General features: G+C 42.4%; 1 protein-coding gene across 1 annotated transcript in view; it reads left to right on the top strand.

Annotated features, from left to right (window-relative positions):
* Window positions 1-500: 500 nt before the first annotated feature.
* The window catches only part of LOC131091529 (protein spinster homolog 3-like), a 29,620-nt gene continuing 15,255 nt past the window's right edge, over window positions 501-14,865 (top strand). Inside the window, exons 1-7 of the mRNA XM_058037644.1 lie at window positions 501-559; window positions 6,157-6,513; window positions 10,098-10,163; window positions 10,652-10,788; window positions 11,294-11,445; window positions 12,316-12,382; window positions 13,123-13,313. Of these exons, the coding sequence (XP_057893627.1) occupies window positions 6,306-6,513; window positions 10,098-10,163; window positions 10,652-10,788; window positions 11,294-11,445; window positions 12,316-12,382; window positions 13,123-13,313 (821 nt within the window). The 5' untranslated portion in view covers window positions 501-559; window positions 6,157-6,305. The remainder of the gene's footprint in view (window positions 560-6,156; window positions 6,514-10,097; window positions 10,164-10,651; window positions 10,789-11,293; window positions 11,446-12,315; window positions 12,383-13,122; window positions 13,314-14,865) is intronic.

The following is a 14,865-nucleotide window of genomic DNA, read 5'->3' as shown; positions in this document are numbered from 1 at the left end:
GTGGTATAAAGGTCAAACACAGGTTAAATAGACATTTAATTCCACTGTTTTCTTCCAGAATCCAAGCAGATGTCACAGCCCTTTTCTGCTATAATTGTGTCAGAAGCATCCAGAATTCCAAAATGCAAGAAATTCTCTTATCAGCTGTACCAACAAAGATAAGCTTTAAATAATGGTAAAGGCCAAAGCAGATAAACTGGTTGGTGAAATAGTATCTTTGGTGCACAGTTACTACAATTCCTCACTTCTCTTGACCTCCATGAGCTGCTCTGTGCTTGACTAAATCTCAGCTGGAAGAGGCAGCTCTGTTCCAGCAATGTGTAGCTTTCTCCTTTGTCTGATATTAATGCAAAATATTCTCATTTGCAAAGGAGGTCTTTGCTTTTCTTTCTGTTTTCCCACAGAAGAAGAAGGGAGCAGTTAATAGAATTGAAGTGTCTTCATCTTTTGCTGCTCTGTGATTATGTGCTGGAACTGTAATTTCTTCTGCTATACTTTTTGGGACAGAATTATAGGGATACAACCAAGGAGAATGTCACCTGGGAGATAAGTTATCTAGGTAAGCACCCCAAGAACTTTTTTGTAAAGCTACAGTTTGTTTCCTAATTTAAAAGATGAAGGAGAAGAGTCTGAACTGGCTTCCCTGCCCAACCAAAAGCATCATCTGCATTCCAGGAAGTAGGAATCTATACAGAGCTTTGTCAGTAATATTGAAATAGTAGGTCTTATACTTTTTAAATTTTATTTGCTGCTATCACAATGCTAGAATATGTTCCAGTGAATCCACCCTGGGTTTTGTGCTATTACTCAGGCAATAAGAAAGAGAGCATTTTAGAAAGAAATTCAGGGTGAGGAGGTAAAAAAGGATGTGGTGACTAAAACCAGCATTTATTGAAACTCACAGAATGAGAATCCTCCTAACAGATATTTTCCAATTAAGTGTATAGTGGATCAGCTGGTCCTACTGGTTTTCTTGAAGTTTTTGGTAGTAGTGGACTACTATAAAGATTGTTAGTCTGGCAGATATGGACAAAGACTCAAATTAAATAATGGCTCACACATGTAGTTCTGCCTGCAAAGGTGAAGAAAGACTGTTGGCAATCTAGTTTTGATTATTCAGGTATGAAATTTCATGCTAAAATACTAAATATTTCCTAACAGCTTTTGACATCATGGCTAATGTAGCTGCAAGCAGCACACAGAGATAGAGCAGATTCAACAAAGTCCAGGTGTAGAATTTCTCAAACTTCCCTTGGAAGGAGAGTGCTTGTGCTCCCTCTCAGCTGTGTATTCCAAGGCAATAACAGCTTGGCAAATGTGCATCAGTCTGGAGGGCTGAAAGGCAAGAAAAATATCCACATTAGTAGATGAGTCATCTCTGGAGTTTTGTAATATAGACTTTTATGAGAACAGGATCAAGTGTTGATTCTGTAATAAATCTGTAACTGAAAATTATGCTACTTTTACACATGATTACACTTCTTGAGCTGCCTGCCCTCCTGTCAGGCTGGTCACTGCTTGGTTTGAGCTGTCAAACCTCTGCCCCTGCAGACATGCAGCCCAGGTGTTCATGTCTCACTCCAAGTCTGCCTTTGTGTTTTAGCACTGCAGACTGGGTTCCAAACCAAAGTGAGTTATGGTGCAGCCTTTGTACAAGTAGTGACAAACCTTAAACCCCCACAGCCTCTTACCTGAATGTCTCACTCTGCAGCTCTTTTGCAGTCACTATAATTTTCTTTGAATCTTCTTGGAGTGGAATATTTCAGGTGGGTCTGGACATGCATTTATTGAGCTGTCTGTCTACAGATGGATGTGAAATTTCACTTTTTTGATCTTGTCAGACACTAAAATTATTATGTTGTGAACCAATCCAAATGTCAATTATTTGCAGAATCTCATGATTTATGAATTTGCTTCCATCACAACAGGCTTAAAATACATACACCTTAAAATGCAGACCAGTCTTATATGTTCTGCATTAAATGCATGCTTGTTGGTTCTAACTATATTGCAGCAATTAAATATATACCTGCAAATACACACAAGTATATATTTTCTTTTGGTTACTTTATGTTCTCTGGCTGGGTAATGCAGGACAGAGATACCAAAAGCAGCTTATTTCTTTCTTCCTAAAATCAGTATTGTTACATCTAGTCAACAATGAATATTATTTTCATACTTAGTTTTTAATTTAGTTTAGATTTTGTTGCTGTTTGCTATTCAGTGGCTTAATAAGCTTTTTTTCTTTACATGCATGAAAGTGGTTTAGAGTGAGTCAGGATAAGAATATATTTTCAATTTATATCTTTTGACATCTTGGTTTACTATTAATGCCCTTCTGATGTATCTTTCTGGGAAAGCTCTGGCAAACCTCCAGAGCTGTTCACAGATGTGGCAGCATCCACCATTAGAGGATATTTGGATAAATAAATGCATTCAAAGGCATTTTGTAGTAAATACTTGGAAATCCTCTCAGGGAAAGCCAGAAGCTCTCACATAGGTTGAGTGTAAGCAGTCCTGTCAGGATTCAGGCATGGCATGTTTGTTGTCCTGCTGAGGATCAGCCAACCCCTTTAACTATCACCAAACATCTCTGCTCATCTGGGGGGGCTCAGTTGCCTCTGTCAGGTTCAGCCACCAAAACAACTTTTGGTACCTCAGCCAGATTCCAAATAGTGTAAGAAAATATGTTGCTCTGTGTCAGGAGTAGTGCCAAACATGAGAATAATGAGGTTGTGACTTGCTGCTCTCATGGGAGGGTTTAACTGCATGGCACAGCTATGAGATCTTGTGCTCAAATGAGCCACCAAGAGAACAGAGCTCCTGAAGGAGTATGACAGGCATAAAAAGCTGCTTTTTATATTGCATGGGCACCTGGCACCGACAGGGTAAGCTGTGGAGGCAAACACTGCACTTTGTTCCAAGAAAGGAGCTGCCTGACTGACAGAACAAATAAGGAAAAAATTTAATTGGCTATAACGAAGTGAGCTGTGATCTTGCCTGACAAAAGTTCACTTGTATTGTAAAGTGGCATTCTATATGCCCACAATGGGGATTGTCACAAACTTTGGGTGGGAGTTTTTGGTGCAAACATGAAAATTGTGGTTGGAGAACAGGACAAGCATGCAGTTAAGGCAGGGTGGCTCTCAAGGAATGATGGCTATAGGAGCTGAGGAAGGCAAAGTCACAGGGGCCCTTCCAAAAACCACTGCAGATTTGTACCCAGCAGTGAAACCCAGAGTGGCTGGAAGGAGGTGCTTGTGACATCAAGGGAAGGGAGAAGGGGATGTGTAGACAGAGGTGATGGCACCAGTGGCCAGGTACTACAGCAACAAAAAGCATCAAGTGGTATCTAGAAACTTTAATAAAGGGCAAAAAGAGAATCAAAAGAAGTGCTCAGAACTGATGGTTTTGTGTTTGTGAGGAACATTTTGTTTAATCTGACTTTTTCCTGTATTGCTCTTGGTGACGTTCACTGCTAGAGCTGATGTTTTGAGATGACGAAAAGCAGGTTTCTAATGTAACTGCTGTGGCAGAACACGATTCTGCTTTTATAGAGCAGAACTTCCAAATTCCAAATTTTCCAAAGAAAGAGTCAGAATTTGGAAGTTCTGCTCTGACAAAAGTTGACTTGTATAGTGGCCTTCTATATGCCCTTCTAATTTCCAAATTCCAAATTTTCCAAAGAAAGAGTCAGAATTTGGAAGTTCTGCTCTGACAAAAGTTGACTTGTATAGTGGCCTTCTATATGCCCTTCTAATTTCCAAATTCCAAATTTTCCAAAGAAAGAGTCAGAATTTGGAAGTTCTGCTCTATAAAAGCAGAATCGTGTTCTGCCACAGCAGTTATATTAGAAACCTGCTTTTGGCCCTGTCAAAACATCAGCTCCAGCAGTGAACGTCACTGAGAGCAATACAGGATTTGCCCTGGATACTCCGACAACGCTTGGATCAAGAGAGACTGAAACTATCCAAAGTGAGAGTTAAACCCTGATGAGCTGCCCCTGAGTCCTTCCTTACAAGGCCTGAGCTGTGCCCGGGCATCAAACATGGAAAACATTCCCGGGCAAGGATTCGGGGCCGGGCGGGCGCCGTGCCGGCCTTGGGGCGCCACCCAGCGGGGCAGAGCAGCCACAGCTCCCACTGCTCACGGGCAGCGAATCGGTGATGGAATTGTGCTTCTGATTCCCCAAATTTTGTTCTGGTTTAGGGCAAATTTGGGAGAAAACCTCCAAAAGGGGGCCCCTCCAGAAAGCAAACCCACACGGCCCCTCCCCCCAACCGGTTCGGGAAGGATTCCTCGGAGAGAAGTGGAAAAAACCCTGTTTTGAGTGCATTTTGGTTGCCATTACTCTGTGTTCATATAAAGCAGTTAATAGCCATGCTTTTTGAATTCATAATGTCTCTTGGGGTGAAGGCTTGAATGAATTTCTGGTCCCTAGGGGTTTCTTTGAGATCTTAATATCTCTATGGTCCCTAGGTTTATTTTCTTATCCAGAAATAGCTCTAGTATTGTCCCTAATACATAGTTTTTACAGCAGAGGGGCAGTGACCAGAATAGCTATCCTGCTGGGCTTGGTGGTAATGACTTGTAAGAAGTTTATAAACATGCTGGGGTCTGCTCCAGGTATGAATTCATGGCTATGGTTATGCATCCAGTTTGTTAGAGGAGGAGCAGGTGGAGGGCTTTTCAGCCTTTGCTTTCCTTCTTCTCCTCTGAATCTGTTACATCACTATTGGAGAAAGTTCAGTTTCCCCTGAATGTAAAAGAGACCATCTTTCTGATATTCAGTCTGGTAAGCTTCCTCTATACAATCTGCAGCTTCTCCAGAATGAGGGCTGAGATTTCTAGACAGGCTGATGAGACCCCTGACCCAGGAGTAGACCCAGGTGTGGAAAATCCTAAGTGGTGTGGGAAATGGGAGGAGATGGGCCAAATCCTGAAGGAATTCTCTGACCCTTTAGTCTGGGACTTTCCCCATGAAAAAATTCAGAACTCCCCCAGCCCAGCAGAGTGGTTCTGATTAAGGCAAATAGCCAAGACCAATAGTGGTTCTGATTCACCCAGCGGTGAATCCAGCACAGCCACAGCTCCAGCTGCTCACAGGCAGTGAATTGGTGATGGAATTGTGGTTCAGATTTGCCTTTGTGCACCACTGGGGTTGAGATAAAACTCTTACTGTCTACAATATTGTGTTGATTCTTTATTGGTTCCCAGAACTTCCAAGGAACTCTTGATTTTGCTGTGTTAGTTAAGCACTGGGATAGGGTGACATCGCTCAGAGAACATCCTTGGTCTACAGCAGAGAATAGGGGAGATAAAAGAAGAAGATAGAATGAAATAGTAGAGTTGGGCACATGGAAGCAAAGGAGTGTGCATTTTGCAAAGGGCCAAAAATGGTAGGTGCTATTTTGTTTATCAGTTAGTCTAAAGTGTAAAATACCCAGTTCTTAAAAAAAGCCCAACCACAGACCTGTGTCTTCATGCATGAGTCACGAACCATAAGCAGTCCTTCTTCAAATTAGCTGCCTCACTCTTAAACTCTTAGAGTTTGCTGGTAATTTTCACTTTAAATTTTATTAACAGAGTGCAAAAAATAAATTAGCTTCTCAAGTTGTAATCCACAAAGTCGCTCAAAAGACATGTGACTGAATACTTCTAAAAATGTGAGTGGACAGAAGAAAAAAGGCAGATAAAAGTGTCTACATGCACCAAAAGAGCAAGAATGCCTTCCTGTGCCCTCTCCTCCTCCCCTTTTGGACCTGTTGTTTGGGGGAGAAAGGGGAAAACATCCCTGTTTTAAAGGCTGATTGTGTTCTTTCTTTCTTTCTTTCTTTCTTTCTTTCTTTCTTTCTTTCTTTCTTTCTTTCTTTCTTTCTTTCTTTCTTTCTTTCTTTCTTTCTTTCTTTCTTTCTTTCTTTCTTTCTTTCTTTCTTTCTTTCTTTCTTTCTTTCTTTCTTCTGCAGAAAGACTATTTCTAGCTCTGACAACATAGAACACTGTTATTTTTGCATTTGTAGTTTCTGTGTGATCACTGTGGAGTTGTTTTATTTCTTGGGTGCGCAATGGATTACTTTGCTTTTGTTTACACTTACTTTGCCTTGTCTTCAAGGCCACTTTTGCAAAACACAGCACTGCAGTTTTTTTTCTTTTAAGTTCTTCTGACTGCAAGGAACATTTCAGTTCTTGGTGCCTGTGCTTCAGTCCGGAAATGACCGTAGTGATTGAAGTTCCTCATAGCCCCAACACATCAATTTTGTGTGAGGAAATGCTTCAACACCCCTGCTGAGTGTCTGCACTGAGCCATGCAACCCCCCTGTGAGCATGAAGACACAAACCTGCTGCTCCAGCCACTGTTGGAGGGACAGAGTTATGGAGCTGCTGCAGCAGATGGGACCCAGTGTCCATCAGTGGCTGTGCCAAGGAACAGCCCAGCAAAGAGGGATTGCCTGGTTGTTGCTGTGCTGTGCTTTGGGAATTTGATAAATTTCATTGATTGGTTCATTGTGCCAGGTGAGAACCCATTTTTCTCTTCTAAAGAAAAAGAAATTTAATTTCTCAGCAGCTCTCTACAAGTGTTTCTAAAGTAAGGATATGCTTTATGTCTTTTTACTTTCTCTCATTTATCTGCTTTAACCTGTTGATCATGCTCTTAATGAAGCTTCCAGTTATAAATCTGGAAATACCTAGGAGGGATTTATTAGGTAGGAGGGATTTATTAGGTATTAATAGTTAGTAGAATGCTTATAAAAATAAAAGAGTACTTTAAAATCTAGGTCTCTTGTAAACAGACTTTAGCATACAGGGCAACTGGTCCATTTTTGTGGCTGGATTCTACAGAAATGTGAGTAGGGAGCTTCTCTTTACTGTGCAGAGCCTGTACAAGGCCTTCTTTGCACCTAGCAGATTCTATATGTTATTCTTTTAGCTGAAGAATACTGATGCTATTCCCTCCATTACAAATTCAAGAGCTATGTGATCTTTGTGATAACTTTGTTATCCATGGTAGTGTAGTTTGCTTAGGGGAGGCTTAACTTCCTTGTGAGCTGCTGGCAGCCATGTGATTTCTGCAATTAAGAGTGAAACATGATTGTGGAAAAAGAATGGAGACCCACTTCCTTAAGCCTTCCCCCACCCAAGTTATGACTTGTTGTCTAATAAATAATATCCTTCCTCCAAAATATGATTTTTAAACTATTTTTTCCCAGCTGAAAACAACCAAGAGTTGCTTACAGTAAACTGGAGGGAAAATAAGGGGTTTTTCTCCCATATAAATTGTGGTCTATGTAAATTCTTCTATTTAGTACTACTCCTAAGCATCTCCCATGCTTCCAGGGATCTGACTTAGAAAATAGGGGAAACAATTGTTGTGAGCTTGCTGTATTTTACTTCTGAGTGGCCTGGGAAACAGAATTGTTTTAAACCTTGAAAAAACCCAAAGGATGGATTATTGAATTTGGAATTAATACCTAGTTACAGTATACAAAGTAATTTTGCTACTTTGACCATTCAGAAATTTAGGACATTCAGTCAGTGTCTTTAGAAATGGAGAGTGTAGTGGGTTTAAGAGTTTGAGCTTGGTTTTTTGAGTACTTTTTAACAACACAAGAGGGAAGGAAGCAGAGTAGGAGTGCAGTAGGAGTGCATGCTGAATGTCACTGCAAGGCTGTGAGTGAAAAACTCCTGTGTGTGCCTTCTGTTGTGAAGTAGCTTCCCTTGGAGAAGGGCAGGGGACAGAAGAGAATGAAAATACCTTCAAGGAAGAGCTTGGATGCTAGAAAGGTATCCCCTTGGAGGGTTAAGAGTAAGAAACCATTTGGCTCATTCCAGGCTTTCAACTATTCAGGGGCTCCTGAACCAGTTAAGAGCTTAAAATTCTCCCACTGTGCTCTTGTGAGTGAGGTACCTTCAGGGACATGCAAGAATTCAAGAGCAGAGGTGGGGACAGTGCCCAGCCCTTTGAAACATCCTCTTTAATTACACTACATGACCAAACCCCATTTTACTGGGTTCTGTGACTGCTGGGCCATGGGGAAGTCTGTCAGCTGCAGTTTATACACAGCAATATGCACTGACTGCTCACCTGCTGGAATTCAGTGCCACTGCAGAATTCTTGCAGCAGCACATTTGAGTTTGGCTGTCCCAGTGTGTGACCATGCTGTCAGATTCAGCTCACAGGAAGGGGAGGAAGGGGAGGTGTGAGGATCTGCTCAGAAGTGAACTGGCAGCAGTTACCAAGCTGTGGTTTCCGGATAGTTCTGCTCCCAGGCTGTGACAGTGTTTGCATCACAGAAAACAAGCTCTTCCCCTTAGCTGTCTGCTGATTTCAGGAGTGCAGGGCCGTGCCCGAGTGTGGGGCTGTGCCTCAGGAGTGCGGGGCCGTGCCTCAGGAGTGCAGGGCCGTGCCCAAGTGTGGGGCCGTGCCTCAGGAGTGCACACCCGTGCCCGAGTGTGGGGCTGTGCCTCAGGAGTGTGGGGCTGTGCCCCAGGAGTGTGGGGCTGTGCCTCAGGAGTGTGGGGCTGTGCCCCAGGAGTGTGGGGCTGTGCCTCAGGAGTGTGGGGCTGTGCCCCAGGAGTGTGGGGCTGTGCCTCAGGAGTGTGGGGCTGTGCCCGAGTGTGGGGCCGTGCCTCAGGAGTGCGGGGCTGTGCCCGAGTGTGGGGCCGTGCCCCGAGTGTGGGGCCGTGCCCCGAGTGTGGGGCTGTGCCCGAGTGTGGGGCTGTGCCTCAGGAGTGTGGGGCCGTGCCCGAGTGTGGGGCTGTGCCCGAGTGTGGGGCCGTGCCCCGAGTGTGGGGGTTTCTGTTGAAACTAGTGACCATGCAGACCTTTCCCCTCTTTTCTGTCCACCAAACTGCTCAAAACCATTCCTTATAATTTGCCAGGATCTGGAAGGGTCAGTTATTTTAGTTATGTGGAGAGGATGACATTTTAATGGTGCTCAGTGTGAATGTTAGTTTGAGATGAAGTTGTGGTTCAGTTCAAGGCTTGGTAGCTGTGATTTTTTCTAAATACTCCACGAGACCAAACATGAATTCCTCTAATAAGGTATTTCTGTGCATTGATCACTGGCTGCCAGAAAGGAAGGACATAATTGATTGTCCTGTTTTAATGATGCAAAATGTTTGAATTAAATCTTTTGTTTAAACTTTTAAAACCATTAGGAAACCCCTAAATGTGAAATTTGTTCAAGAGTCACTGAGAAACAGCTGTAAACCTCTGGAGCTGCTGTTAGGCTGGACCTTGATCTACAGTGACTTGAAGTCACATCAGTAAATAGTGAGTGGAGTGATGCTGCAGCCATGGGGAGAACATGGATTTAGCTTTAAATTAGTGGTCCCACACTGCTTTTAAGTGGCTGGAGCAGTGTAGTTCATGGCACAATGTGTAAAACACAGAAGGGAAGAAGGGAGAAGGGGGGGCCTCCTGCTGACCTCACCCACTCCCTTCTGCTGCAGATGAGCTCCTGTGAGCACAGCAGGCAAACTACACAGAACTTGTTCTCTTAAGTGGTGGTGGTTTCATCCTCTTAACAATGTTATGACTTCATCTATTTTGACAAAATTGAAGTGGCATGAGAAGTAAATGTCTTTTATAATTGATATCTTTCAACACTGGAGTACAGGTATGGTTTTTCAAAGTAGTATCTTGTATTTTCAGTTGGTTTTCAGCAGTGTAAATAGAAATACAAGAGGTGAGATGGAAGAGATGGAAGATCTGCAGCTCTGGCATGGTATAGAGAAGAAAATGACTTTTTTGTCCGAACATCCACTGTTTTGTTCTGCATTGTGTCCATTATACTTTGAAATCTAAATTTTTCATGTCCTTAGGTGCTAATGGTGCAAAAGAAGCAGAACAGGAGTGGTTGAAACAGTGGGTAAACTAACTCTCATAAGACCCTTATAGTGGAAGATCATTATTTTTATCTATATTGATAAGAATTCTTAATCCTCTGTGCATCTCCTGCTTGTGGTACAGTAATGGCTTATATCTAAACTAAAATCTAAATGTACTGCAGTTCTTGCAAGCCCTGGTTTTGGGTTAGCAGTAACCAGGATGAGCTGGGTGCTTTGCTGTCATTCAATGTGTGCCTCTGTTGCAGGGATCCTGTTGGATATACAGAAATACTTTGGGCTCAGTGATGGGAAGACAGGTCTACTGCAGACAGGTAATAAAATCTCCTCAGTTCAGAGAGCTGAATTTGCCTTGCCCCCCTGTGGTCTGCTCCTAAAACACAGACCAGTTACTTAGCTCCTCTAGTTCCTCCTTCTATGTGGCATTGCTCACTTCCACTCGTGGGCAGGCTGACTATAGTGCAAAACTGAATGTCACACTGGAGTTGGGTTCTTCAAAAATCCCACAGTATGTGAATCTCAAAAGATGAAGGGTTTCTCAAGAAAGTTGAGTAATTCACATACATTCACATTGTTTAATTCAATTCACATCAATTCAATTCACATACATTTTATTGCTGAATAGATATTTTGAGTCTGCATTTGTCTTTTTCCAAATATCAATCCTCCTCCTAATCCTAGAAACTCAGCCCGCCTTTAACCCCTGCCGTAAAATAACCTGAGTTTATCTGAGGGCTGAGCAGTACATAAATGACAAAAATATTCAGATCAATATTGTCTTTGTTCATTGTTGGATTTTCAGTGTTCACCTTGTGTTACATGCTGGCTGCCCCCATCTTTGGGTACCTGGGAGATCGCTACAACAGGAAGATCATCCTTGGAGCTGGGATTTTCTTCTGGTCTGGTGTGACCTTGGGGAGCTCGTTCATCACTCAGTCAGTATGTTGCTTTTTAGAGGGTGCCATGAAAATAACTGCACACATCTTGCAGGACTTGATAGATTTCTTCTCTAATCACATTTGGAAAAGCATCAGTGACCACTCATTTCCCAAGCCTTAAGCTTGGACTAAATATACTCCAGGACTCTGGAGTCCAGCCTAGGCAATAGAGAACCCACACGTTATTGTTGTGATTGATGGGGTTTCATTGTTGTCGTGAATGATTTTTGTTTATGACCTTACAGTGTGGCAACTTGTTGGTTACATGTGCTCTATTCACCCTGTCCTGAAATTCCCTCTGGGTGTCACTCTGGGAAGTCACTGCTGTGCAGAAAGAGAAAGCCAAGCAGTGAGATGTGAGGGGAGCAGGTGTGAGTGGAGGGAATACAGACACAGGCAAAAGGCAGTTGAATTCTGATTTCCTCTGCTTGATTTCACCACTAAAATGCCCCTCTTTTCCTTCTTGCATGGACTTTTTTTGACTTTAATATGTCTTTTCCCTGCAGCATTACAGGATATTTGTTCTTTCACGAGGACTGGTTGGCATTGGCTCTGCCAGTTACTCCACCATAGCACCTACCATCATTGCAGACTTGTTTGAGGAAGGAAAAAGGACCACAGTGTTATCTATCTTCTACATCTTCATTCCAGTGGGCAGGTTGGTTTCTTGCAGTGGCCTTTTGAAATTCTGTCTGACCACACCTGCAATTCACTATACCCTGAGCCCTAATCAGATTTATTTTGATGTATTTCTTCATTGGCTCTTACAAAGGGATTTGTCACTTCCTTGGCAAGTTTGAATAGAGCTGATTAGTTGTATTTCTCTACTTACCTTGAGAAAAATTCACTTTTTCCCCCTAACATTTTTAGGGAGAGTCTAGACTCCGGAAACTCTGGCTTTGAATAAAATATTGAATCTTTTCTAAAAGAAATAAGTGCACAAGAGTATGTAATTTATTTCTGTGTTTTGAGAGACAAAAGCTTTTAGATATTCGTTTATTTGACAGATTTTTAAAAAACCCTCCATTAAGTGTCTCCCAAGGAAGAGCTGGTTACTTCCCTCTTCTCTTTTAGTTAAATTCACATCTGAAGAAAAGGTGGAGAAGAGTTTTTCAAATGGTTTAGAGGCATACTCTGTATCAGAGCAGGCAGCCAAGGCTGGGCCCAGAAGGTAGAATAAAACTAAAGAAATTCCTGCAGGGCATAATTCCTTTGGCTAGCACAGGAGGGAGTAGGTAATAAAATGTTTTATGGGCTCTTTGATCCGGGTTTGCAGTGTCATTCTACAGAATATGTATTCCAAGGGGAATCTGGGACATTTCTGTCATCATCTCAAGTCTGCTCTGAGGAGGTTTGACTCTCTTTTTAATACTGGCTGGCAAGCAGACTAGCACACACCATGGGGGTTATTTCTGTTTATCCCTTTGGAAAACTATGACAGAACATTCTCCTTAGCTGGCAGGACATGTCATTTCAGCCATCCAAAATTCACTGGTGCTTACTGACCATTCCACTCTGTTGTTTGCAGTGGCTGTGGTTATATGCTGGCAGCTGGCATGGCAAAAAGCACGGGAGACTGGCACTGGGCATTCAGGGTGAGTCACTTTAATCCACTGTAAAATCAAAATCATCACTGGGGTTTGGATTCTTTATGTTCATTGTGTTAAAGGTGAGCAGTGGGAGGACTTCCTACCCTCTGACAGGTCAGGAACGTGCTGTTTAGGAGAAGTTTTCCTGCAGGACAAGTGGCAGCTTTCTGCCTAGCTCTGATAGGTGTAGGTGAAATTGTACAGCAGCCAGGCAGGTGCTGATGTTCCTCTTACCTGAGGGCACATTTGGAATGGTTGTTACTGCACCAAGACCTCCTCAAACAGAGGAATTTGAAGGTAAAATTATCACTATACTGGTAGCACCAGAGTTCTGGAATGCTGTTGGGAACAACTCCTTTGAATACAAAATCAGCTAACACATGCAGGTGAGTGGGGCAGAGTATTTATTGGAATAACTCTGATGCTGTTCAGGTAACATTGGTGGCTGCATCAGTGATTCTTGTGTTTGTGGCTAGAATACAGTACATTTTTCTTTTCACATTTTTTTTTTTAATCAGAGGGAGGAGCAATTAGGTACCTGTATGATAGAGAGGAAGGCTCTATTATCTTTTCTTCAAAGCCACCAAAGTCACTATTTTTCTTTACAAATATGACCTAAACCAGCACATATCTATTTCTGAACATATCTGCAATTTTCTTCTAGTGATTCTAATGCAACTGGAATTTCTGTGGAGTTCTCACTATAAGAAAACAGATCTTTGATCTAACCAACCTTGTGTCTACAGGTAACTCCTTGCATGGGAGGACTGGCACTGCTTCTCCTGATTCTACTGGTCCCTCACAAGATCCAGAGAAAGACAGCAGTCCACAGAGCCCTGAGCATCTCTGGCATGATAGGAGGAGCAGATGAGAAGCCAGATGTCTACAGAGCTACCAGGACTAGTTGGTGTCAAGATGTGGGGTCACTTGTCAAGAAGTAAGTGGTATAAGAAATATGTCCATTGAGTCCCACTTTGCTCCTTTGAGCCACATGCTCTATGAAGGAGGATGGAAACACCATTAGTAAAAAGTTTTCTTCTACTTTTTAAAAGTAATTCTGCAAAAGAGATAAAAAATTTCTTTGCTTCTTCTATCCTCCCATTTTGAGGAGGGGGAAAGGGGAGAAGTTATGATGGCAGTTTGCTCCTATTTGAATCCAAAGCTCTACTTCTTACTAAATTTTCCCTTTCCTACAGAAGCTAGATTGGTAAAAGTGCATAATTTTCTGATGTAAATTTATTTATAATTCTTAGCACCTGAGGAAGGTTGGATTAGGATCTCTCAGGCACTCTGTGATATTTGGGAACCTGCTGTGCATGAAGTCAAAGTTTGTGGGATATGCTTTATAAAGTAATTATCCATGTGTTTTGATGGGCTGAGCTGTGGCTGGCAGATGACATCTTCCTTTTAATCACATAAAAATTAAAGATGCAGCTGCCCTGCAGGGTGGAATAGACAGGTTGCTCGGTGCTGTGCCCCGCAGCCGGGCGGTGCCAGGCGGTGCCAGGCGGTGCCAGGGCAGGACGAGGCGCTGCAGCGGTCAGGGAACAGCAGGTGCCGCTGTGCAGCTGCGCCGCTGCCGCTGCCTTCCAGTCCGGCGCTTTTCGTTTCAAGACTTGCTGTCCTGGGACATCGTTTCTCTTTGGAGTGTTCTTCCAGAGCATCCAGCATTTTCCAACTGCCCGCTGAATCTGCATCCTCTTTACATCCTGATCAGCGGGTACATTAGAGATCAATTTTGTGGGATCACAATTTGTAGGCACTACATCCAGAACTGAATAAAAAAAATACATTTTCCTGAATCAAAAACCCAAATGAACCTTTCTGACATTTCAACAACTAGACTATCTCCAAAATTGCTTTCCTACAGAGATGTTCCAGTGTAAAAAAATATATTTTAATTTTATTTTCCTTTAGCAATTGATTCTCATTTTCTTTTCCTTGGGCAATTGATTTCCAAAGCATAAAGACATACTGCTGAAAAACTATGTGGTTCCACTTTTAATCAAGTCCAAGAGCACTTTATCTTTAGGAAATGGAGAATTAGGTTAATTTCTTAACAAATCCTCTAGTTTGGTGGTCACCTGATCATTTGCAGCAGTCTTTAGATTTCATACATCCCTATTGACCTCAAAGGGGATTTTCTCCTGAAGTATTAATGACAAAGAGTCTGGCAAAAATTTAATTTTCTCCTAGAACAGGGCAGGAAGGAGACAAGGTTTGGAACAGTTTTCAAAAATGCTTCTCCTTTTGTCTGAACCTTGCTGTGGAGATTGAGTCTGTTTTTACTCAGGTAGAGTTAAGGAGTGCTCCAGCCCAGCCCAAACCCAGATGTTGCTCTCATTTATACTGGTTACAGAAACAGCTTAAAACCTGAGGCATTCAAACTTGAACATAGAACCCTTTCCTTTAGGTACTAAGCCATACAAAGCCATTAAATTATTGCTCACTCTCTATTGTTACACTTCTGCTATCAAAATATTCACAGC

The sequence above is a fragment of the Melospiza georgiana genome, chromosome 19, assembly GCF_028018845.1.
Source record: "Melospiza georgiana isolate bMelGeo1 chromosome 19, bMelGeo1.pri, whole genome shotgun sequence".
Classification (NCBI taxonomy): Eukaryota; Metazoa; Chordata; class Aves; order Passeriformes; family Passerellidae; genus Melospiza; species Melospiza georgiana.
The sequence above is the reverse complement of the archived record's forward strand: the minus strand, read 5'-3'. Positions and strand labels throughout refer to the sequence as shown.